A 23,821-nucleotide genomic window follows, 5' to 3' on the forward strand; every position below is an offset into this window, starting at 1 on the left:
TATTATTGATCGTGCAAATATTGTTATTTGGTTATTAATGTGCAATGGAACTAGATGAAAAGTTAAGAGTGACAAATAAGTGATGACAATTTAATTAAAATAATGAAATAAAAAAAATTAAAATATAGTAATTTTCAAAGGGTTATTGTTATTATTGTGAAAAAAATTTGGTGGGTTGAATTATAATGGTCAAATAATAGTAGTGAATGATAATATATATTTTTTTAATAAAAACTTAAAGGACCAAAACCGTTAAAAAATGTCGCGGTAAGCAAGAGTCGTCACCGACATTTATTTTATCCAAATTAACATAAAGGCTAAAAGAATAGGAAAAACCTTTTAAAAGAAATTTTGAGTTTGGGGGGTAATTTATACAAATGGAAGGTGTAAGGCACCCTTTGCATCCATGGTTTTCCATGGGTTCTTAATTGCTTAGCTCACTTTTTGTTTGAAAATGTTTGTAGTGAATAAAGAAAAAGATTTGAAATAAGAACTTTAGCTTGTAAATAAGTGTAGCCTTTTTGAAGTGTTTTGAGAAAATAGTAGAAAAGGATTTAAATCAGAGCAAGCAATTAGGAGCTAATTACCTTAACATTGTAAAAAAGTTCTTTTAGCCTTTCAGGGCTATCCATACCATATGAGGGTAGGAAGTCCTTTTATTTGGAGGTTGAAGGGTATCGAGAGTTCGTTCGCCATAAGACTGTCCCTTGCCATAGAGAGGGCAGGTAGTCTAAGGGAAGGATCAAAATTGTCATTATTAGGCAACCAAGAGGACACCTCAGCAATAATCAAAAGGGACTATCACATCATCGTAGGCAACTTCGAGGGACGAGATCATATAACCGAGCCGAATGCCGCATTATTGGGATTTATGATCTTTTTGTGATCTTTTTGTGATGTGAATGAACTGAAGGCAACATTTGCTGAGGCGTCCTCATATCCGAGGGACCTGACTATTCTGCACTGAAAAGGAAACAAGGCAACAGGCAACAAAAGGTTTATCATAAAAGGTGTATGGGTGCACAATCACGTGATTCAATTCAAATAATTATCTTGTAAATTAGTTATTTTAAATTCAGTTCGAGGTTGCACTCCCTAAATTACTAACCACGCAGTTATAATAACAGTCTAAGTTCCTTCAAGGCCAAACAATACAACCCAGAAGCAGTTACAGAATATAGCCATGGGGAAGGGGAATAGAGCAATAAAATAAACCAATAAACAACAGGTTTAACACAAGTAATAATTAAAGAAGAAATTAAAAAGGAACGCGTTTTAGGGTTACCGAAAGTTCGAGCTTTGACCGATTGGTTAACCCTAAAATAAATAAAGGCAAAAGAGGGGGTGAGTATAGGAGGAGTTCATTGACTACGTGGGACAAACCCTAACTTAAGGAAAAAGACAAAATAAAAAGTAAAATAATATTAAATTAAATAGAGATTTAGAAAACTTAACTTTTCGATTGGCATGGCACGTAGTAGGAGGATCTTGAGTTAACCTTGAAAAGTTGCACAAAGAAAAGAAACTTTTTAATGTATGAATGATCTAATGATAAACCTCACAAACTCTAATTAGGGCACAAGTTAACTATGGTTAATAAAACAAATTTAATTAATGATTAGTTTTCAACCTAATTAATTAAATCGATAAAAGTAAATTTCCGATTAAATTGTCTAATCCTAATAGGTATTTTAATCAATTAATAAAATATTAACCTAGTTAAACGATTAAATTGAATTAAATTAAGTATTTAATCAAAATAACAATATTATTAATAGAATGGGTAAAAATCGAACTTTCGATAAAAATAAACAATCGTAAAATTATTATAAAAAAAATTAAGTTATAAAAATAAGAGTAAATAAATAATTAAAATAATAATAATAAAAAAGTAAAAGAAATAAGTAAAAAAAACATTTATATAATTAAAATAAATAAATAAAAAATAGAAAAAGACTTAGCTGATCCTGTGTGGCGCAACTATGGGAGCTTTTGATGCACCCTCAGCTTGATGTTCATTGGATTCTGTCTAAGAATGATCCTGGGGCCTAGATGTGAAGAAACACCGTGAACCTTCGTGGGGACGTGCGTGCTTAGTCAAACCGCGCGCAGGCTTCTCCATCTTCCTCGTTGTTGTTTTTCCAGAAAACCAGGACTTTTAGGTCACGGTTTACATGCGTGGTCCTAGCCCTTCAATCCTCAAAAAGGGCAAAACAGTATCTAATAATGCGAACAAATGAACCAGATTGAGTAAACTGATCCCTACGAACACAGTGGTAGCATTATTTCAGTCTGATTTTGCCTGTATCAGAAAAGCCTAAATACAAAACCCTAGAAATCAACAATGGTGGTTTGCGACATATGTACGCAAACAATAAAATAACTACACATAAAGCTTCAAAACTTCACAACAATTGATGATATTCAATCAAAATGCATTCATACATGATGAATCAATGAAAACGACAAAGTTTAAAAACTTGCAAACCGTTGCTTCACGAACGTGATTCTGGGCGTATGGACCGAAGGTGATGGTCTGGAATCACTTAGAGAACCACGAGGAAGCGATTGGAGAACCTCGCTTGTTGCTTGTTGCCTTACTATTTGCTGCCTTGTTGCCTTATTATTTGTTGCCTTTAAAATTTTCAAGTCCTTCGATTCCGAGGATACCTAAAGCAAATGTTTCCCTCAGTTCATTCATCATCATTTTTGTCCCTCGATGTTGCCTCGGTAAATGATGATTTATCCCATTGCTAAGGTATGCTCGCCTGTTGCCTAAAAGATCAAAAGACTATTATATCCTTCCCTTAGACTACCTGTCCTCTATATGGTAGGGACAGTCTTGTGGCGAAGATAATCTCGATGACCCTTTAAATCCAATAAAAGTACTTCCTACCCTCCTATGGTATGGATAGCCCTGAAAAGCTAAAAGAACAAATTTTAAAAACTTAGGGTAATTGTTTTTAATTGCTTGCTCTGGTTTAAATTCAAACTTTCCTCTTTCAAAAAACTTCAAAAAGGCTACGCTTACTTTACAAGCTAAAGTCCTTATTCAAATCCTTTTTCTCAAACTTCTCAAACATTTTGAAAACAAAGTGAGCTAAGCAAATTAAGAGCCCATGGATAACCATGGATACAAAGGGTGCTTTAAACCTTCCCTTTGTATAACTTACCCCCCGAACTCAAAGTCTTTCAAAAAAGTTTTTTTCTGTTCTTTTAGCCTTTTTAATTGGATAAAATAAAAGTCGGTGGTGACTCTTGCTATCCGCAAAATTTCAATAAAGTCAGTTCTCCCACTATATTAAAGTTGTATTAAGTATGTGATATCAGAACTGAAGAAGAAATAGAAGTGGGACGGGGGCCTCTAGTCCCCAGGGCAAGAACAAAAAAAGAAAAAAATTATAAATGAAATGGGGTTGGGTGTCCCTTTCTTGGGGACCGGTGTCCCATTCCATCCCTTTCATGAAATGGGGACGGGGGTCCCATTCCATCCCTTTCTCTATCCTTGTGTTACGTGTGTGTGTATGAAATATAAGGCACTTGTTTTTGGTAATTTGACTTTCTCTGTCCTTTCTCATGTGTATTTTAAGATTTAATAATAGACTATTCCCATTAGTGAATAATAATAATAATAATAATGGGTTCAAAATTGTTAGTAATATGTAGCAGTAGCAGAAACCTCAATAATAGTGTTAACATAACTAATAGTCTAGCAGCAATGGTGTTAACTAGCAGATGATGATTTTATGATAGTTAGTATGTTTCACAGTAGGAAATAGCTATATCAGTAAGATGAACTTTTCAGGATAGTGACAAATTACAGTAGTAATAACAGGACACACAAAAGAACACCACTACCAATTTAATTGACTTAGCCGAAATAAACGGCAAATTAATTAACCGGAATTGGATGAAATTCTTCGGGGTGGTTTATATATATATTTAGGAAATTGCGGTTGGTTGCTTTTGTTAAACATTATATCGATTGCGTGATTTTCAGGTACTATCGAAGTAAGATGATTTTGTCCTAAATTTGGACAAATTTTTGTTGTAGACTCATATAGCCAAAGTTGAAAATTGTTTAAGTTGCGGTTAAGTTGTTATTTGTGTTGTTGTTCTGATTTCGTTGTGATATTGTCGATTGAATATTGTTCATTGTTGTCGCATAACATTCCATTGTTTAAGTTGGCCTGAATTGGCATCCGATTAAGTTGGTCTTGATGGCACCCTATTGAAGTTGTTGGAATGCCTTGATAACCTGACATATGATTAAGTTGGCAGTTTTACTCTGATGGATCCACGTGCATTTGCATAGTCGAGTTTCATGTTGAGTCGCATTTTGACGTCGTTGTGATTGCTATGTAAGTTGGTTGATTATTGTATTGTCATTATATCTGAATGTGGTGAATATTGTACGATTCTATGTCTAATATATCAATTATCATAATCTTTCTTATACTTTTTGATATCTCACACATTCTTTTGTTTTTCTCCGTTGCCTTTATATTAGTAACGTGCAGGTAACGAGGAGTAAATATTTAGTAGCTATTGGATGTCGTTGCTCTGATACGTAGCACTCGGGGGGGGGGGGGGGTGACAAACGCTTGTTTTGATTTATGCTGTTGTTCATTTTAAAGTTGAATTCAGTTGTTGTTTTGAGAATTTCGTTGTTGATTTAAGTTGTTGAAAGATGCTATGATTTCTCGCAGTTTAAGTTGATTTGTTTTCCGTTGCAGTTACTTAATTAAAGTTGAATTATTGAAGACTAAATAATTGTTTGAAAAATTCTTTATTTTATTATAGTGATGTGTATCTGTTTAACAAAAAATTGTTGGAATTTTGGCACTCTAATATTAATATCAACATTGGGTAGATTTGGGGTGTTGCAGTCCTCTCTAGCAAGTCCAATCATCTTCCCCGTTTCCTAATCCTGAAATTTGCAAAGTGTAGGAGTGAATGTTACTAAGCATTGAAATATGTTGTAAGTTTGTGAATATATAATAATTTGGCAGATAAATAGGGCCCATGCAAGACATCTCTCAACATTAAATTTTGACTTTGTGGAATATCTCCCTTTCCAGCAACATTAATAAACGTGTCATCTGCAATGTCAATCTTTTTATTACTTGGACACAATGCATAAGAGATAAACTCAATAGAGGAATGTGTCATGTAATTCGTAGCCCCAGAATCAACAATCCATGTCTCTTTTTCTGTAGATTGTATAACACTATGAGCATAGGGATGAGAGTTACTTGATAATGCCATGGAAGAACTACCTGTATTTGTGGGTTTGTCTAAAGAGTCTAGTAATTCCCTTAGTTTTGTAATTTCTTCTGGATTGAAGTCTACAGTAGATTTGGAATGACATCCCTCAACAACACTTGATTGGACCAAGTGAGCATGTGCTGATCCTCCTCATTGAATTCCTTTGGTGTTCTAATTTCGAATATGATTTGGCGGTTTTCCATGAAGTTTCCAGCATCTGTCTTTGGTGTATCTTTGCTTATTACAGAATGTACACCATAGAGAATCCTTGTTATCCCCTCTTTCAATCTCCATTTTGGGGGCTCCTCTGATTTGACCGTTCTTCCATTGGTAGATGTTCTTCTCTCGACTTTGTGCTACTAAAGCTGAACTTTGAGTTGATTGAGGCTCCATCATCACTCATCTTCGTGATTCTTTTGTTCGAAAGGCAGCCATGGTTTCATTTAGTGAGGGTAACTCTTTTCCGATTACTTGAATCCTTATTGGATCAAACTTGTTATTCAGACCTGTTAAGAACTTATAGATTATGTCCTTCTCCTTATAATTTTTTAGTAAAGTAGCATTTGTTGTGCATGTTTTTTCAAATTGTTCATAGTGATCCAACTCCAACCATAGGTTTTTTAGAGTTTGGCATAATCACTAATGGACCGATCTCCTTGTTTGGTAGTTGTAATCTTCATCTTAATTTCGTAAATTGGTGCAACATCACCAACCTTGGAATAGTTTTCTTTACAACTGTCCCACACCTCTTTGGCAGTCTTCAAGAATATGCACGCATCACTAATCTCGGGTACCATGGAATTCCATAGCCATGACATTACAACAGTAAGATGATTCAATTTGCCCTTTCCCATGCAACAAACTTTTTTTCTGTAGTTTATGGAGTATCCTTTCCAGTAAGATGATTCAATTTTTCCTTTTCCCTTTAAAAAGATTTGGACAAAATGAGTCCAATTGAGGTAGTTTTTACCATTGAGATGAAGGCTAGGTTGAACATTCTGCAGTTCAATAGAGCCAGTGTTTGGGACAGATATATTAACTGGTTCAGGCATTCTGAATTTTGTTGGGGAAAATGGAAATATAGACTATAAAATAAAATCGGCAACGCAGGCCGCACAACGGAAACAATGGTAATGCATGCCACAATTTTTCAACAGGGTCCTATGGATTTTGGAGCTCTGTAACCATGACAGAGATAATTATTTTGTTATTACGATAGAGCAGCATGTGCTCTTAAATAGAATACAATGTATTTAGAAAAGGAAATTCCTAATAAATACTCATCAATGACCTGTTTTAATTCTATAACTAAGGGCCAATAATTTCTATAAATACATACACATTATTCAGCTAATCAAATCCTATTTATGAGATTTTAATCCTATTTAAATATAAAATATAATGCTAATTAACACTTATGCAGGCTGCAGCTGCATCTGACAATATGGAAAGTTGTTTTTAGTATAGGTAATACCAAAGCACCCGACATAAGCGGATTTAATGCATATTTCTTTAAAATAACTTGGCAGATAATCTAAAAAGGTGTGGTTGATGCTGTATCATAATTTTTTAATACAAGTTCTATGTTCAAAGAGTTTAAGTGCTCTTTGGTAACTTTGATCCCCATGTCTCCCGATCCGACCACGATCAAGGACATGAGGCCCGCTGCTTGTTGTAGCATTGTGTACAAGGTGATTTCTAAAAGTATCAAAGCAAGGCTTGGAGAGGTGATTGATACTATTATTGATGACAACCAATAGGTTTTTGTACCCGGAAGAGTGATTCATGACATGATCCAAATGGATATACATAAAGCTTACGATACGGTGGAATTAGAGCCTCTGTGACACATTATGACGGATTTTGGTTTCCCTCGGCAATTCGTTATGTGGATTATGGCTTGGGTAATAGCAGTTTCATATAAATTTCTATTAACGGTATTCTTTCTAGAACTCTTGAAGCCAAACAGCGGTTGCGTCAGGGAGACCCAATATCTCCGCTATTGTTTGTCCTCGTCATGGAGTATTTCAGCGGGTGTTGCGGAGGTTGATCCATAATCCCAACTTTAACTTTCATCCTAAATGTGAAAAACTGAAGATTCTCAATCTTTTTTTGCAAACGATATTCTCATCTTCTTGAGACGTGATACGATTGAAGGATAGAAAAACACTTAGAAAGGGGGGGTTTGAATAAGTGTAGCTTTAAAAACTTGACAGATAAAAATAAATTGCACAGTTATTTTTATCCTGGTTCGTTGTTAACTAAACTACTCCAGTCCACCCCCGCAGAGATGATTTACCTCAACTGAGGATTTAATCCACTAATCGCACGGATTACAATGGTTCTCCACTTAGTCAGCAACTAAGTCTTCCAGAGTCTTCTGATCACACACTGATCACTCCAGGAACAACTGCTTAGATACCCTCTAAGACTTTCTAGAGTATTCTGATCCACACGATCACTCTAGTTAAAACCTGCTTAGATACCCTCTAAGACTTCCTAGAGTATTCTGATCCACACGATCACTCTAGTTCCTTACAACTTAATGTAATCAATTCTAAGAGTATTACAATTGCTTCTTAAAAGCTATAATCACAAACTGTGATATTTCTCTTAACGTTTAAGCTTAATCTCACTAATATATTACAACAGCAATGTAGTGAGCTTTGATGAAGATGAAGATTCTGAGCTTTGAGTAGAACAGAGTTTCAGCAAGTTAATATGAGTTGTTTTGTTCAGAATCGTTAACCTTGCTTCTCATCAGAACTTCATATTTATAGGCGTTGGAGAAGATGACCGTTGAGTGCATTTAATGCTTTGCGTGTTCCGTACAGCATCGCATTTAATGTTATACGCTTTTGTCAACTACCTCGAGCCTTGTTCACGCTGTGTCTACTGACGTTGCCTATAATAGCTTTTAACGTTCCTTTTGTCAGTCAGCGTAGCTTGCCACTTGTACTTCCTTCTGATCTGATGTTTGTGAATACAACGTTTGAATATCATCAGAGTCAAACAGCTTGGTGCAAAGCATCTTCTGATCTTCTGACCTTGAAGTGCTTCTGAGCGTGATACCATCAGAACTTCAGTGCTTCTGATCTCATGTTCTTCTGATGCTTCCATAGACCCATGTTCTGATTCTGCTTCGACCATCTTCTGATGTCTTGCCAGACCATGTTCTGATGTTGCATGCTGAACCCTTGAGACAAAGCTTCTGAGCGCTGAATTATGCATACTCTTTATATATTTCCTGAGAAGGAAATTGCATTGGATTAGAGTACCATATTATCTTAAGCAAAATTCATATTATTGTTATCATCAAAACTAAGATAATTGATCAGAACAAATCTTGTTCTAACAATCTCCCCCTTTTTGATGATGACAAAAACATATATAAATGATATGAATTTGCGATCAGAAAGAGCAGACGGCAAAAGACAAATTACACAGCTATAGCATAAGCATATGAATATGTCTCCCCCTGAGATTAACAATCTCCCCCTGAGATAAATAATCTCCCCCTGAAATAAATACTCGAAGAACTTTAATAAAAGACTTCCCTGATTATTTCGGTAGAGACGATCACATAAGCTTCTGTCTTCAGAGAATTCATAGCTTCTGACTTCTGCTTCCATTGGACAGCTTCAGAACTAGAATTTCTTTAGATCCCTAGAACACTCACAGCTTCTGATTCCTGCTTCCATCTAGGACAGCTTCAGAACTTGAATTTCTTTGATCTTCAGAACATTCACAGCTTCTGATTTCTGCTTCCATTTAGGACAGCTTCAGAACTTGAGTTTTCTGGATCTTTAGAACATTCACAGCTTCTGATTTCTGCTTCCATTTAGGACAGCTTCAGAACTTGAGTTTTCTGTATCTTTAGAACATTCACAGCTTCTGATTTCTGCTTCCCTCGGATAGCTTCAGAGCTTTGAATTTCTACCAACATCACTTCATGCTTGATTTGTATCAGAACATTGTTGAATGTACCAGAGCATCATCAGAGCATCTCTACATCCTGAAATGTTACAGAACAAAAACTAAACGACAAAAGTCAGCATGAACGAGTCAGAACATAAAATGTATATTAGAACACATGATATGTATCAGAGCCATATAGGCTAAAATAATGTATCAGAGCAAATAGAATTTTGTTAGAGCAAATAGACAGATATGGATCAAATTCTATTATCAGTGCTTCTGATTCATTCTTCTTTCTTGCTTCTGATTTCTGAAGCTTGACAGCACTCAGCTTGCTTCAGTTTCCATGAGCTTATTCTTTTTACAGAATAACACTTCTTATGGTTTTGCTTCTTGTGTTTGCTTTGAAGATTCTCTTCACTTCTTTATACCTGCAAAACACTTAAACCATATAGAACTTGCAGTTCTTGTTAGTAAATGTGTGGGAGCTTTACCCAGCAACTGATAGATTAATCAAATCATTTATCATTTATCTTCTCCCCCTTTTTGTCATAACATCAAAAAGAATATTTCAAAAGATTCAGATGAATAAAACGACAAATAAAATCACTGGAATGTAAAAACAAAGAAACTTTTCATTGATAATTAAAAGATATTACAAAAGGTTCCTATGTTTAACAAGATGAGAAACATTCCTAGCAAATACATAAAAAGTCATCCCAAGAGGAAATGACTACAAAAATTAAAAACAAAACCCTAGCAAGACACATTCTGTGTCAACCCATCAAGAATCCCGGTGGTCTTATTGTCTTCCAGACTAGAACCTCCACTGTAGGAGAGATCCCAGAGACCAAAGAGGAAGAGAGGGACAGTTCACAGACAGAGAACTGCTGTTGCAAAAGGGGCTTTCCCTTAACATAGAAGTTAAGAATATCATTCTTAACCTCTTCCCATAACTCAAGAAAGTCTTCTGTCTTTGGGTGAAAGTTGATAACAACATCAAAGAAGAGGTCTGACTTGAGAGGTATTAGGAGAGCCATCCCGAGATATGCAGAGATCTGCCGCCTTTGAGTCATAGATCTTCAACAGGCTTAGAGCATGATTAAGAGATCCAGACAAAGGATTCAAGATGAACGCTAGGTTTGAGCAAGAGAAAAAAAAAAAAAAAAACAGGAGAGAGAGAGAGAAAAAACTTGATGAGGAATGCAAAGAGATAGAGAAGGAAAACAGAGACAGAGTGTAATAGAGAAAATATAAGAGGGAAGGAGAAGCGTTTGAAGAGTATTTAAAAGAAAATAAAATGAAACAAATGATGGATAGCATTTAATGTTACGTGACATGAGGAGAGATAATAAAGACAAATGAGGTGACTAGCACAGTTACCTATGGTCGGCGTCCCTTCAACTGCACGCGCGCTTATCCATGAATAGTAACGACGGTTTACCATCCCGAGATAAAACGTTACAGCTGTTTTGCTTTAAAAGAGGTTCTGAATCAACTTAGACAATGAAACGTTAGTAATAACCGAATCATAATTTCTAAAAGATTTCAATCAGAACTTCTGATTAAAAAAAATCACATTCATTTCAGAAGATACTCATACGTAAGAACTTCTCATCTTCTCATTCTGGGCATAAATCCATACTGATGTTCTTCAGAATGAACTTAAACCTATCTTCAGCCAGGGGTTTTGTAAAGATATCAGCCCATTGATGGTCTGTATCCACAAAGTTTAAAGATATAACACCCTTCTGAACATAGTCCCTTATGAAATGATGTTTAATCTCAATATGTTTAGCCTTTGAATGAAGAATAGGATTCTTAGATAAACATATAGCAGAAGTATTATCACAGAATATAGGAATGTTACTCTCATATATCTGATAATCTTCTCACTGACTCTTCATCCAGAGCATCTGTGTACTGCAACCAGCAGCAGCGACATATTCTGCTTCTGTTGTTGATAGAGCAATAGTTGCTTGCTTCTTGCTATACCAGGAGATCAAATGACTTCCAAGAAATTGGCAACTTCCTGAAGTACTCTTTCTTTCAATTCTGTCTCCAGCATAGTCAGCATCGCAGAATCCTACTAAGTTATATTCTTTAGATTTTCTGTAAACTAAGCCAACATTAGTAGTACCTTTCAGATACCTTAGAATTCTCTTAACAGCAGTTAAATGAGATTCTCTAGGATCTGATTGGAATCTAGCACACAAACAAACACTGAACAGAATGTCAGGTCTAGAAGCAGTCAAATATAGAAGAGATCCAATCATACCTCTGTATAACTTCTGATCTACCTTCTTACTTACCTCATCCTTACCTAGGATGCATGTTGGATGCATAGGAGTTTTGGCTTCTTTGCAGTCTAGAAGATTAAACGTCTTCAGAAGTTCCTTCACATACTTGGTTTGGTGAACATACGTTCCTTCTAATGTTTGATTTATTTGTATTCCAAGGAAATACTTGAGTTCTCCCATCATGCTCATTTCAAACTCAGCCTGCATAGACTCAGCAAACTCCTTTCCAAGTGTAGCATTAGATGTTCCAAAAATAATATCATCTACATATATTTGACAGATTAAAATATCCCTTTTAAAGGTTTTACAAAAGAGAGTAGTGTCCACTTTTCCTCTAGTGAAACCATTATCCAGAAGGAAAGAACTTAAGCGTTCATACCAAGCTCTGGGAGCTTGTTTCAATCCATACAACGATTTCTTTAGTTTAAAAACATGATTAGGAGACATAGAGTCTTCAAAACCAGGAGGTTGATGGACATAAACTTCTTCATCTATATAACCATTTAAGAAGGCACTCTTAACATCCATCTGATAGAGAGTGATGTTATGTTGAGTGGCAAATGAAATTAATAAACGAATAGATTCTAACCTGGCCACTGGTGCAAAGGTTTCTGTATAGTCAATCCCTTCTTGCTGACTATAACCCTGAGCCACCAGTCTGGCTTTGTTCCTTACCACTTCACCTTTCTCACTGAGCTTGTTTCTGAAGACCCATTTTGTACCGATTATATTGAATCCATCTGGTCTAGGAACAAGATCCCAAACATCATTCCTTGTAAACTGATTCAGTTCTTCTTGCATAGCAATTATCCAGTCTGGATCTTCTAGAGCATGATCAACAGAAGTTGGCTCGATCAAGGATACAAGACCTAATTAACAGTCTGCATTGTTCTTAAGGAATGCTCTTGTTCTGATTGGATCATCCTTCTTTCCAAGAATGACATCTTCTGAATGACCAGAGATGAGTCTGGATGATCTTCTGACAGATGGTTCTTCAGAAATGCTTAGATTCTCCAGAGAAGCTGATACTTGATCTTCAGATTCTTTGCTTCTGAGAAGCTCTGCTTCTGATACGTTGCTTCTTGGCTCAACAACTTCTGATATATCAATATCACAATCTGCAAAATTATCAAACTGCTTTGGTTTTTCAGAACCAAGCTTATCATCAAACCTGATATTGATTGATTCTTCCACAATCAATGTTTCAGTATTGTATACTCTGTAGCCTTTTGAGCGTTCAGAATATCCAAGAAGGAAACATTTTTGTGCTTTGGAATCAAACTTACCAAGATGATCTTTAGTGTTCAGAATAAAGCATACACATCCAAAAGGATGGAAATATGAAATGTTGGGCTTTTTATTCTTCCACAATTCATAAGGAGTCTTATTTAGAATAGGTCTGATAGAGATTCTATTCTGAATATAGCATGCAGTGTTTATTGCTTCTGCCCAGAAATGCTTAGCCATATTGGTTTCATTGATCATGGTTCTGGCCATTTCTTGCAGAGTCCTATTCTTTCGTTCTACAACTTCATTTTGCTGTGGAGTTCTAGGACAAGAGAAATCATGGGAAATACCATTTTCTTTGAAGAATTCTTCAAAGGATCTGTTCTCAAATTCACCACCATGATCACTTCTGACCTTTATGATTTTACACTCTTTTTCAGATTGAATCTGAATGCAGAAATCAAAGAACACTAAATGAGTCTCATCCTTGTGTTTCAAGAATTTTACCCACGTCCAGCGGCTATAATCATCTACGATGACTAATCCATATTTCTTCCCTCTGACAGATGCTGTTTTGACTGGACCAAACAGATCAATGTGCAAGAGTTCTAATGTCCTTGAGGTAGAAACAACATTCTTGGACTTGAATGCAGGTTTGGAGAACTTGCCCTTCTGACATGCTTCACAAAGAGCATCTGATTTGAATTTCAGATTAGGGAGTCCTCTGACAAGATCCAGTTTGTTAACCTGAGAAATCTTTCTCAAACTAGCATGACCTAATCTTCGGTGCCAGACCCACTGCTCTTCAGAAACAGACATAAGACAAGTCACCTTCTGACTCATAAGATCTTGCAGATCTGTCTTATAAATGTTATTCTTCCTCTTGCCTGTAAATAGGATTGAGCCATCCTTCTGATTTACAGCCTTGCAAGACTTTTGATTAAAGATTATATCATAACCATTGTCACTCAATTGACTGATAGATAAGAGGTTATGTGTTAATCCTTCTACAAGAAGTACATTAGAAATGGAAGGAGAGTTACCAGACTTTATAGTTCCAGAGCCAATTATCTTGCCCTTCTGATCTCCTCCAAACTTGACTTCTCCTCCAGACTTAAGCACCAGGTCTTGGAACATAGACCTTCTTCCTGTCATGTGTCGTGAGCATCCAGAGTCCAGGTACCATGACATGTTGTGCTTTGTCCTTTTTGCACCCAAGGATATCTGCAATAGGAATAATCTTATCCTTAGGTACCCACATCTTCTTGGGTCCTTTCTTGTTAGATTTTCTCAAGTTCTGATTGAACTTGGGTTTAACATTGTAAGCAATAGGAGGAACAGCATGATAATTTTTAATGTGAGTTTCATGATATTTCCTAGGTTATGTCACATGCTTTTTGGTGTGTGTTATGTGAAAACTTTGAGCATGTGAAGTGTGCCTAAAATCATGGGAGTGGCCATACTTGAACTGATCATACAATGGCTTGTATGTGAATTTCATTTCATCAACAGGTTCAAGTTTGTATGGGGTTTCACCCTCAAAACCAATGCCAACTCTTTTGTTTCCAGACACAGCATATATCATAGAAGCTAGCTGACTTCTGCCAATACTTCTAGATAAGAACTTCCTGAAACTTAAATCATATTCTTTCAGAATATGGTTTAGACTAGGAGTGGATTTTTCTGAATCAGAAGGAGATCCAACATTATTGGATAATTTTAAAAGTTTTTCTTTTAATTCAGAATTCTCCAACTCAAGCTTCTTTGTTTCAAATTCAAATAGCTTTTTCAGCTCTTTGTATTTGAGACTAATCTGAGACTTGAATTCCAGAAGTTCAGTTAGACCGGAAACTAACTCATCTCTAGTAAGTTCAGAAAATACCTCTTCAGAATCTGATTCTGATGTGGATTCTGATCCGTCATCTTCTGTCGCCATCAGCGCACAGTTAGCCTGCTCATCTTCAGAGTCTGAATCATCTTCTGACTCATCCCAGGTTGCCATAAGACCTTTCTTCTTATGAAACTTCTTCTTGGGATTTTCCTTTTGAAGTTTTGGACATTCATTCTTGAAGTGTCCAGGCTCATTGCATTCATAGCACATGACCTTCTTCTTGTCAAATCTTCTGTCATCAGAAGATTCTCCACGTTCAAATTTCTTTGAACTTCTGACGCCTCTGAACTTCCTTTGCTTGTTCTTCCAGAGTTGATTTAGCCTTCTGGAGATCAAGGACAGTTCATTTTCTTCTTCAGATTCTGATTCTTCAGGATCTTCTTCTCTAGCCTGAAAAGCGTTAGTGCATTTCTTGATATTGGATTTTAATGCAATAGACTTACCTTTCTTTTGAGGCTCATTTGCATCCAGTTCAATTTCATGACTCCTCAGGGCACTGATCAGCTCTTCCAAAGAGACTTCATTTAGATTCTTCGCAATCTTAAATGCAGTTACCATAGGACCCCATCTTCTGGGTAAGCTTCTGATGATCTTCTTTACGTGATCAGCCTTGGTGTATCCCTTGTCAAGAACTCTCAATCCAGCAGTAAGAGTTTGAAATCTTGAAAACATCTTTTCAATGTCTTCATCATCCTCCATCTTGAAGGCTTCATACTTCTGGATTAAGGCGAGAGCTTTAGTCTCCTTGACTTGAGCATTTCCTTCATGAGTCATTTTCAAGGACTCATATATGTCATAGGCCGTTTCCCTGTTAGATATCTTCTCATACTCAGCATGAGAGTTAGCATTCAGCAAAACAGTTCTGCATTTATGATGATTCCTGAAAAGCTTCTTCTGATCATCACTCATTTCTTGCCTTGTCAGCTTTACGCCACTGGCATTTACTGGATGTTTGTAACCATCCATCAGAAGATCCCATAGATCACCATCTAGACCAAGAAAGTAACTTTCCAGTTTATCTTTCCAGTATTCAAAGTTTTCACCATCAAATACCGGCGGTCTAGTATAACCATTGTTACCGTTGTGTTGCTCAGCAGAGCCAGATGTAGATGTAGACTTTGCAGTTTCATCAGCCTTTGCAGTTTCATCAGCCATCTTTTACTGAAGCGTTTTTCTCTTCCTGAATCTTTTCTAAACACGGTTAAGTGCTTGCACCTTAGAACCGGCGCTCTGATGCCAATTGAAGGATAGAAAAACACTTAGAAAGGGGGGGTTTGAATAAGTGTAGCTTTAAAAACTTGACAGATAAAAATAAATTGCACAGTTATTTTTATCCTGGTTCGTTGTTAACTAAACTACTCCAGTCCACCCCCGCAGAGATGATTTACCTCAACTGAGGATTTAATCCACTAATCGCACGGATTACAATGGTTCTCCACTTAGTCAGCAACTAAGTCTTCCAGAGTCTTCTGATCACACACTGATCACTCCAGGAACAACTGCTTAGATACCCTCTAAGACTTTCTAGAGTATTCTGATCCACACGATCACTCTAGTTACAACCTGCTTAGATACCCTCTAAGACTTCCTAGAGTATTCTGATCCACACGATCACTCTAGTTCCTTACAACTTAATGTAATCAATTCTAAGAGTATTACAATTGCTTCTTAAAAGCTATAATCACAAACTGTGATATTTCTCTTAACGTTTAAGCTTAATCTCACTAATATATTACAACAGCAATGTAGTGAGCTTTGATGAAGATGAAGATTCTGAGCTTTGAGTAGAACAGAGTTTCAGCAAGTTAATATGAGTTGTTTTGTTCAGAATCGTTAACCTTGCTTCTCATCAGAACTTCATATTTATAGGCGTTGGAGAAGATGACCGTTGAGTGCATTTAACGCTTTGCGTGTTCCGTACAGCATCGCATTTAATGTTATACGCTTTTGTCAACTACCTCGAGCCTTGTTCACGCTGTGTCTACTGACGTTGCCTATAATAGCTTTTAACGTTCCTTTTGTCAGTCAGCGTAGCTTGCCACTTGTACTTCCTTCTGATCTGATGTTTGTGAATACAACGTTTGAATATCATCAGAGTCAAACAGCTTGGTGCAAAGCATCTTCTGATCTTCTGACCTTGAAGTGCTTCTGAGCGTGATACCATCAGAACTTCAGTGCTTCTGATCTCATGTTCTTCTGATGCTTCCATAGACCCATGTTCTGATTCTGCTTCGACCATCTTCTGATGTCTTGCCAGACCATGTTCTGATGTTGCATGCTGAACCCTTGAGACAAAGCTTCTGAGCGCTGAATTATGCATACTCTTTATATATTTCCTGAAAAGGAAATTGCATTGGATTAGAGTACCATATTATCTTAAGCAAAATTCATATTATTGTTATCATCAAAACTAAGATAATTGATCAGAACAAATCTTGTTCTAACAACGATATCAATGCAGCTAATCATGGATAAGGTAACGTTTTTCTCCGCCTATACTAGTCTCACCGTCAACATCCCAAAAAGTAAGATTTTCTATGGTGGAATTGATAACAACACTCAAGAAATTCTCCAGAATGCGACCAGCTTTACAATAGGATCGTTGTCGATGAAATGCCTAGGATTTCTGTTGGCTAGTAGAAATTTATTGATTCATGATTAAAACCCTCTGATTGACAAAATGTTCCAGCAGCTCAATCTCAGGAGCATCGGGTTATTATCGTATGGGGGAAGACTCCAATTGGTGGAGAGCGTGATGTTTACGATTGCCAACTAATGGATGCAAATTTTTCTATTCCCAAAAACGATCATTTCTCAAATTGACAGAATCTGCAGAAAATTTTTATGGATAGGAATTGTGGGACCACATTTGTGATCCACTTTCTACCAGGCGTCTAAATTTGATCTATCTACGAGAATGGAATAAAGCCATGTCTACCAAACTATTATGGAATGTTTATTCAAAAAAGGATAGACTATGGATCAATTGGATACACAACTACTACCTGAAAAAGGAGACCGCGAATACCTTCATTCCATCAGGGTAGCGTTCGTGGATCATTAAGGCCATGTTCAAGAATAGGGACATGCTAGTACAATCTATTATGTGGTATGAGTTTCTAACCAAGGGGAGGTATGTAACCAAGCAAGTATACAAATTGTTTAGAGGTCATAAGCCAAAAGTTTGCTGGAGGAAATTGTTTTTAGGTAATTTAGATAGACTAATAGGGAAGTTCACGATGTAGCTAACTTGCTATAATAGTCTACCCACGAAAGATCGGTTGGCTAATTTTGGAGTAACACAGATAGAAAATGTGTGTTCTGTGGGATGCAGGAAAGTGTGGGCACCTGTTCTTTTCGTGCTACACAACAAATGGAATTCGGGGTCAAATCTTGGCGTGACTGAAATATATAGTCATAATTCGGGTGATTGGGACAAAGAAATCAATACTATATATGGGTGGACTCGTGGCAAATATTGTAGTAAGCTTATCCTAAAAAATGCTCTTAATGAGACAATCTATCCCATTTGAAAATGCACAGTGACATCGTTTTCCAGCACACCAATTCGAATTGTCTTCGGACAACCGTTATTATTGAAAGAATATTATGTAGAGCGGAAACTAGAAAAAGATTAGTAACTATTGTAATAAGCTAAGAGTAGTTCCAAACTCCTAATGTGTGGCCTCTAATTTGTCAATATTAATGTCTGGATCTTCGGATCGACTTTGTACTTATTGGTTCTTGGATTACATAAATATTTATTCTTCTTTCAACAAAAAAAAATCATAACAGATTTTAAAAAAGAATTAAGGTGATAAATATCTCTATCCAATAAATATATAAAAGTATATTGACAAATTAAAAATGCATATTTTAGTAAATTTAAAAAACGATAAATAAAATTAAATAAAAAACTATTTTCTAATTCAATTAAAAAGTGAAAAATAACAATATAAAAGAAAATAGAAAAAACAATCTAATAAAGGTAGAAGTCAACTAAAAATTATAAAACAAGCATAAAAAAACCTAGAAAATCAAAAACTAAAGACTCACCGTCCATATATATCAATTTATTGACTTATATTAAAACCCGTCCAGATAAACACAACATTAAAATTGAAAATAATAAATAAGATTAATTGTACTGTGTTAACATTTGCCTCTATATAACTCTCATGTCTAAGAAGAAACTTTGTATAAAACAAGAGTGAGATTAAAATACCAACCAAGCAACTATGGCTAAATTAGTTTATGCATTTCTTCTAATGGTTGTCACAGCTTTTGTGATCCAAGATGTTTATGTGAGTGATTTAATTTTTCTGTTGATTTAGTTTATTAAAAATAATATCTCCTTTCATTCTAGATATAAGATTTATAATTCTGAATTTATTCATACTAACATCTGTTTATTTATTTTTTTAAATAAAAATATACAGGCTGGTGGAGAAGGATCTGTTCATCCTAATGGTATGAACTCTTGCTATTTTTTTTAACAATATTCTGAGTAATTATATGAGAAATACAACATTGCTTAGCATTAAAATCTTGTTTCTATATCTGTAGAGTGTGCTGGAGCATGTAATGTGCGATGTTCAGCAAGTTCATACAAGGAGAGATGTTTAAAGTATTGTAATATTTGTTGTGCAAAATGTTTATGTGTTCCATCTGGAACATTTGGTAACAAGGAAGAATGTCCATGTTATAATAACTTGAAAAATGATAAAGGAGGACCCAAGTGTCCTTAGTTTTTTTTTTTGTATTGTTCATGCATGCATCGATCTCTGAGAATGCATTTCTCTGTTATTTAATTTGATTATTAATAAAATTGTTTCTAGTTTATTGATCGTGCAAATATTGCTATTTGGTTATTAATGTTCAATGGAACTAGACGAATAGATTTTTTTTTTTTGTGTAAGTGAGATATATTAATAAACGGAGAACTAAGGGTTCTCCAACCCATTTACACCAAGAGAACAGGATTGACCCGACAAAAAGAGAATTACAAACCAATTAAAACTACGACAAAAAATGCAAAGGATCCTTGCAAAACTCGTAGAGAGAATAATTGGGATGAGTAATTTTCCCGCAAAAAGACCACCTCCAAACCAAATGCTTAATATTCCACACGGTATTATTCACGTTCCATTCATCCTTCCGAAAACAAGCTCCATTCCTTACTAACCAAATAATCCAAGTGGTGGCAAGCCAAACCACACCTAACTTCCTAACTTTAACTTTTTTACTTCTAAAGAACAAGTGCCAATCCATAAAATTCGACAAACACTCGACATCTACTCTATCCCCTTTACCAACCCAATTAGCTATCTCACTCCAAATATTTTTCACCACCAAACAACTAAAAAATAAGTGGGAACTAGATTCCAACGAATTATCACAAAAAGAGCAATTTAAATCATCCAAAGGAATAGGAATACCTCGGTTCTTCAACAATTCTTTCACCGGAAGCCTATCGCGAAAAAGTCTCCACCCGAAAGCCTTGATTTTAAACGGAACATCCAATTTCCACAACAATTCAAAAGCCTCGTCGTTCCTATTAGCGGGGCCATAATGAAGACGAAGATTGTTATAGAAATTGTAGCAAGAAGCAACCGTAAAAACCTTCTCCTCGGAATCCTTCCACTCAACGGAATCCCTTCCCTCCTTCCAATCTACAAAATCCTCCAACCACCCAATAAACTCCTCATAAACCGCCTCCAAGCATAAAACTTCCACCTCCCTTGCCGACAAGCCAAAATCTCCCCACACCCACATTCCTTCCTTCCAACCACCCATAGCCGCCACCGAAACATACTTTAAACGCGAAATATCGTATAAATCCGGGAACACTTCTTTCAAAGGGAGATCATTCAACCAAGTGGCTTCCCAAAAAAGGGTAGAAAAGCCATTATGAACGGAAAACCTACAAGAATCAACAATAGAGTGACAAATAAGTGATTACCATTTAATTAAAATAATGAAATTAAAGAAATTAAAATATAGTAATTTTCAAAGGGTTTATTGTTGTAAAAAAGATTTGGTGGGTAGAATTATATTGGTCAAATAATAGTAGTGAATGATAATATATTTTTTTAAATAATAACTTAATGGATCCAAACTGTTAAAAAAATTATTTAATTAATTTGTAATAACCAAATAACTTAAAAGATCCTCGTGTAATTATGTCAAAAAATATTATATGTATTTATTTTGAAAATTACTAAAATTATTAATTTATTTTGAATTAAAACAACTTAAAAACTACAAAAACTAAAATTATGAATTTTTAAAAAATATTTTATAAATTCATTTTGGAAATTTACTCCGAGTTGTTTTAAAAATAATTATGAATTTTTAAAATTATAAAACACTTAAAAGAAATTTAAATACTCGTTTTAGAAGCCTCCTTGAAACATAATTAATAATTAATTATTTTTTATTATAAATTAAAAAATAATAATTATAATTTTGGCTTAAATTGCAACTTTAGACAGGTGGACGAGGCGGTTAAAGACGGGGCTGCTGTGTTTATGTTGTTTGCATCAATGGAAGCGAAAGGAAAAACGGTGAGTAGTGAATTACCGATAGTACATGACTTTCCAGAAGTTTTTCTAGAAGATGTGAGGGAGTTGCCATTTTAGAGGGAAGTGGAGTTTACGATAGATTTAATTTCTGGAACTAGTCATGTGCGATGGCGTCTTATCGTATGTTGACATATGATTTGGCTGAATTGAAGAATCAATTAGAAGAATTACTTGAGAAGGAATTTATTCATCCTAGTGTTTTTCCGTGGGGTGCGCCGATGTTGTTGGTAAAGAAGAAAGAAGGTTCGATGAGATTGTGTGTGGATTATAGACAGTTGAATAAAGTTACTATCAAGAATCAGTATCTGTTGCCAAGGATTGATGATTTGATGGATCATCTGGTTAGAGCATGTGCATTTAATAAGATTGATTTGAGGTCTGGGTATCATCAAATTCGTGTGAAAGCAGACGATATTCAGAAGACTGCATTCAGGACAAGGTATGGTCATTACGAATATACAGTGATGCCATTCGGAGTAACTAATGCACATGGTGTTTTCATGGAGTATATGAATAGGATCTTTCATCCTTATATTTATATGGTCATTGTGGTATTTATAGACGACATTATGATATATTCCAAGAGTGAAGAAAAGCATGCGGAACATCTGAGAGTTGTATTGGAATTGTTGAAGGAAAATAAGCTTTATGCGAAATTATCGAAGTGTGAATTCTTCAACTGGCTTACCAACTTGCTTCTGTCTGGACCTTACTGGCTTCTGTCTGAACCTTACTGGCTTCTTCAACTATGGCTAAATTCCACCTTCAAACTTTGCCAACACATGGCCATGTTGACGAAAATGACCCAGACGTGAAGGATAGAAGTATCGAAAGCACCATGCTCCTTCAACTGACTCCAGCTGATGAAGGTGCTAATTTACAGGCCTCTCTTACCAAATACACTTTGATGTTCTCGAAAACTCCACAATTTCCCTCATTTGATGGTCCTATTAGCCAATCAAACTCATGGTCCTTCTTGGTTTACTACTTCGCTCGAAGATGATGTCAAAGATGCCAACGCAGAGATCAAAGATGTATGGCGTGCGTTTTTGCTTCCAAGACTGTTGGTTTCAAGAATCTTTCCAGTGAAGAGTCATGTATGCTTGTTGGCCTACCAACCTAATTTTGTCTCTCAACAATTTGGGTTGTGTCAACTCATTCTTGTTTCTCTCTTCAAACGAAAGCGTGAGTTATATGTTGCAGGGATTGATTGGACTGCTCGAGACATTGCAATACACAAAAATTATCATGTCACAAAAGGATCTGGTCAAGGGTGGACAGAATTCTACTCCAAGAGTATGTACACAACTGATGAAGTCAAAGCTATTATAACAAAAGCCTTTTTGTCTTTGCAGGATCAATCTTACAAGGGTAAGCTTACACATTCTAAAGAAATCCGAGCATTCCAAAAGTACTTTGAAAGTGTCTATGATCGCACCCAAATTTTTCAAACAGTTTGTGATGCAGCCCCTGTTTTAAAAGAAAAGTTTAAAAACAAATTTCTAAAAGAAAGACCCTTAAAGCTGAAAAACCTGGATTCAAATATGACTTAGCCTTTGAGTTCGAACCACCAAAATTTCCAAGATTACCCAGTGCAGATTTTGCTTTATCATTTTTTCCTCCTTACCCAGATTGGTTCACATATGGGAATATCTTTAATTAGTTGAAAAATAATCATCAAAAACCTGCTAAAAGAGTAGTTGCAAACAAACATACCTTAGATAGTTTCAAAGGCTTTCTCCACTTTGACTTAGATGTAGTGAGAATTACCTCTCCAGTAGGTCAAGGTGTGGAATGTTTGGATTTCTTGGTTTTAAAACTTTTCATCTTTTACTGATCTTTAACATATTATATGTTTCGACTATCCCATATTTTTTCAGCTTCCGAAAGAAAATTAGTGAAGAAGGATAAACCTGTGGCGAAAGCCACTTCAAACACCACCTCTAAAACTACCACCTCTAAACCTACCACCTCTTCAAGCCAACGAGTTCCAGCTAAAGAGGTCGCTCCCAAAACAGCAAAATTTTTGAAGGTATTCAACTATATGATCTCTTTATCCCTCTCCCTCTCTCTTTGAAACACTTATATTTCCTTCTTTTTCAGGGTGGTGGTAAACCCCCTTTAACACCAAGTAAAAGGAAAGTCTTTAATGGCAACGTCATCGTTGTTGAAGATGATGAAGAAGAAGCTTCTCCACAACCACTAGAAAATAAGCAGAAGAAAAACAAGGAAATTTTTGCCTCTTATCAAAATACAAACCTCCAAGGTGTCGAAATTAAGATTATTACTCCTCGTCCCAAGGAAATTCAACCCCAGCCTTCTGGTGACGTAGTTCTAGAGCATATTGGGAGTAATGCCTCTGACCTTGAGGCTCAACAGGTGAAAATTTCTTACTATTTATCTTTTAGAAAAACAACTCTTTTATATTCTAATACTTTTATTTCCAGAAAAAAACTACTGCTCCCCTTGTTTCTACTGCCAACCAGAGTGATCTTTCAGATGATAGGAAACCATCTCCTCCTCCAACCAATGTCGTTCAAAACCAAGGGTCTTCGACTAGAGCACAACAATCTGATTCAACTGATGCTCAAAACAAAAAAGAGACTTCTTCTCCTGAAGAAGATGGTGAAAAA

The 23,821-nt window shown here is 35.8% G+C and overlaps 2 protein-coding genes across 2 annotated transcripts; one reads left to right on the forward strand and one right to left on the reverse strand.

The window, feature by feature from the left end:
* The first annotated feature begins 18,842 nt into the window (after nt 1–18,842).
* LOC131646336 (peamaclein-like) lies at nt 18,843–19,365 on the forward strand. The gene is made up of 3 exons (XM_058916402.1): nt 18,843–18,908; nt 19,044–19,074; nt 19,171–19,365. The coding sequence occupies exons 1-3, from the start codon at nt 18,843–18,845 to the stop codon at nt 19,350–19,352; spliced, it is 279 nt and encodes a 92-aa protein (XP_058772385.1). The 3' UTR covers nt 19,353–19,365.
* A 258-nt stretch (nt 19,366–19,623) lies between these two features.
* LOC131649433 (uncharacterized) lies at nt 19,624–21,659 on the reverse strand. Its single transcript, XM_058919197.1, has 2 exons — nt 21,649–21,659; nt 19,624–20,527 (listed from the first exon to the last, which is right to left on the reverse strand). The coding sequence occupies exons 1-2, from the start codon at nt 21,657–21,659 to the stop codon at nt 19,624–19,626; spliced, it is 915 nt and encodes a 304-aa protein (XP_058775180.1).
* Nucleotides 21,660–23,821: the final 2,162 nt, after the last annotated feature.

The sequence above is a fragment of the Vicia villosa genome, linkage group LG2 (assembly GCF_029867415.1).
Source record: "Vicia villosa cultivar HV-30 ecotype Madison, WI linkage group LG2, Vvil1.0, whole genome shotgun sequence".
Lineage (NCBI taxonomy): Eukaryota > Viridiplantae > Streptophyta > Magnoliopsida > Fabales > Fabaceae > Vicia > Vicia villosa.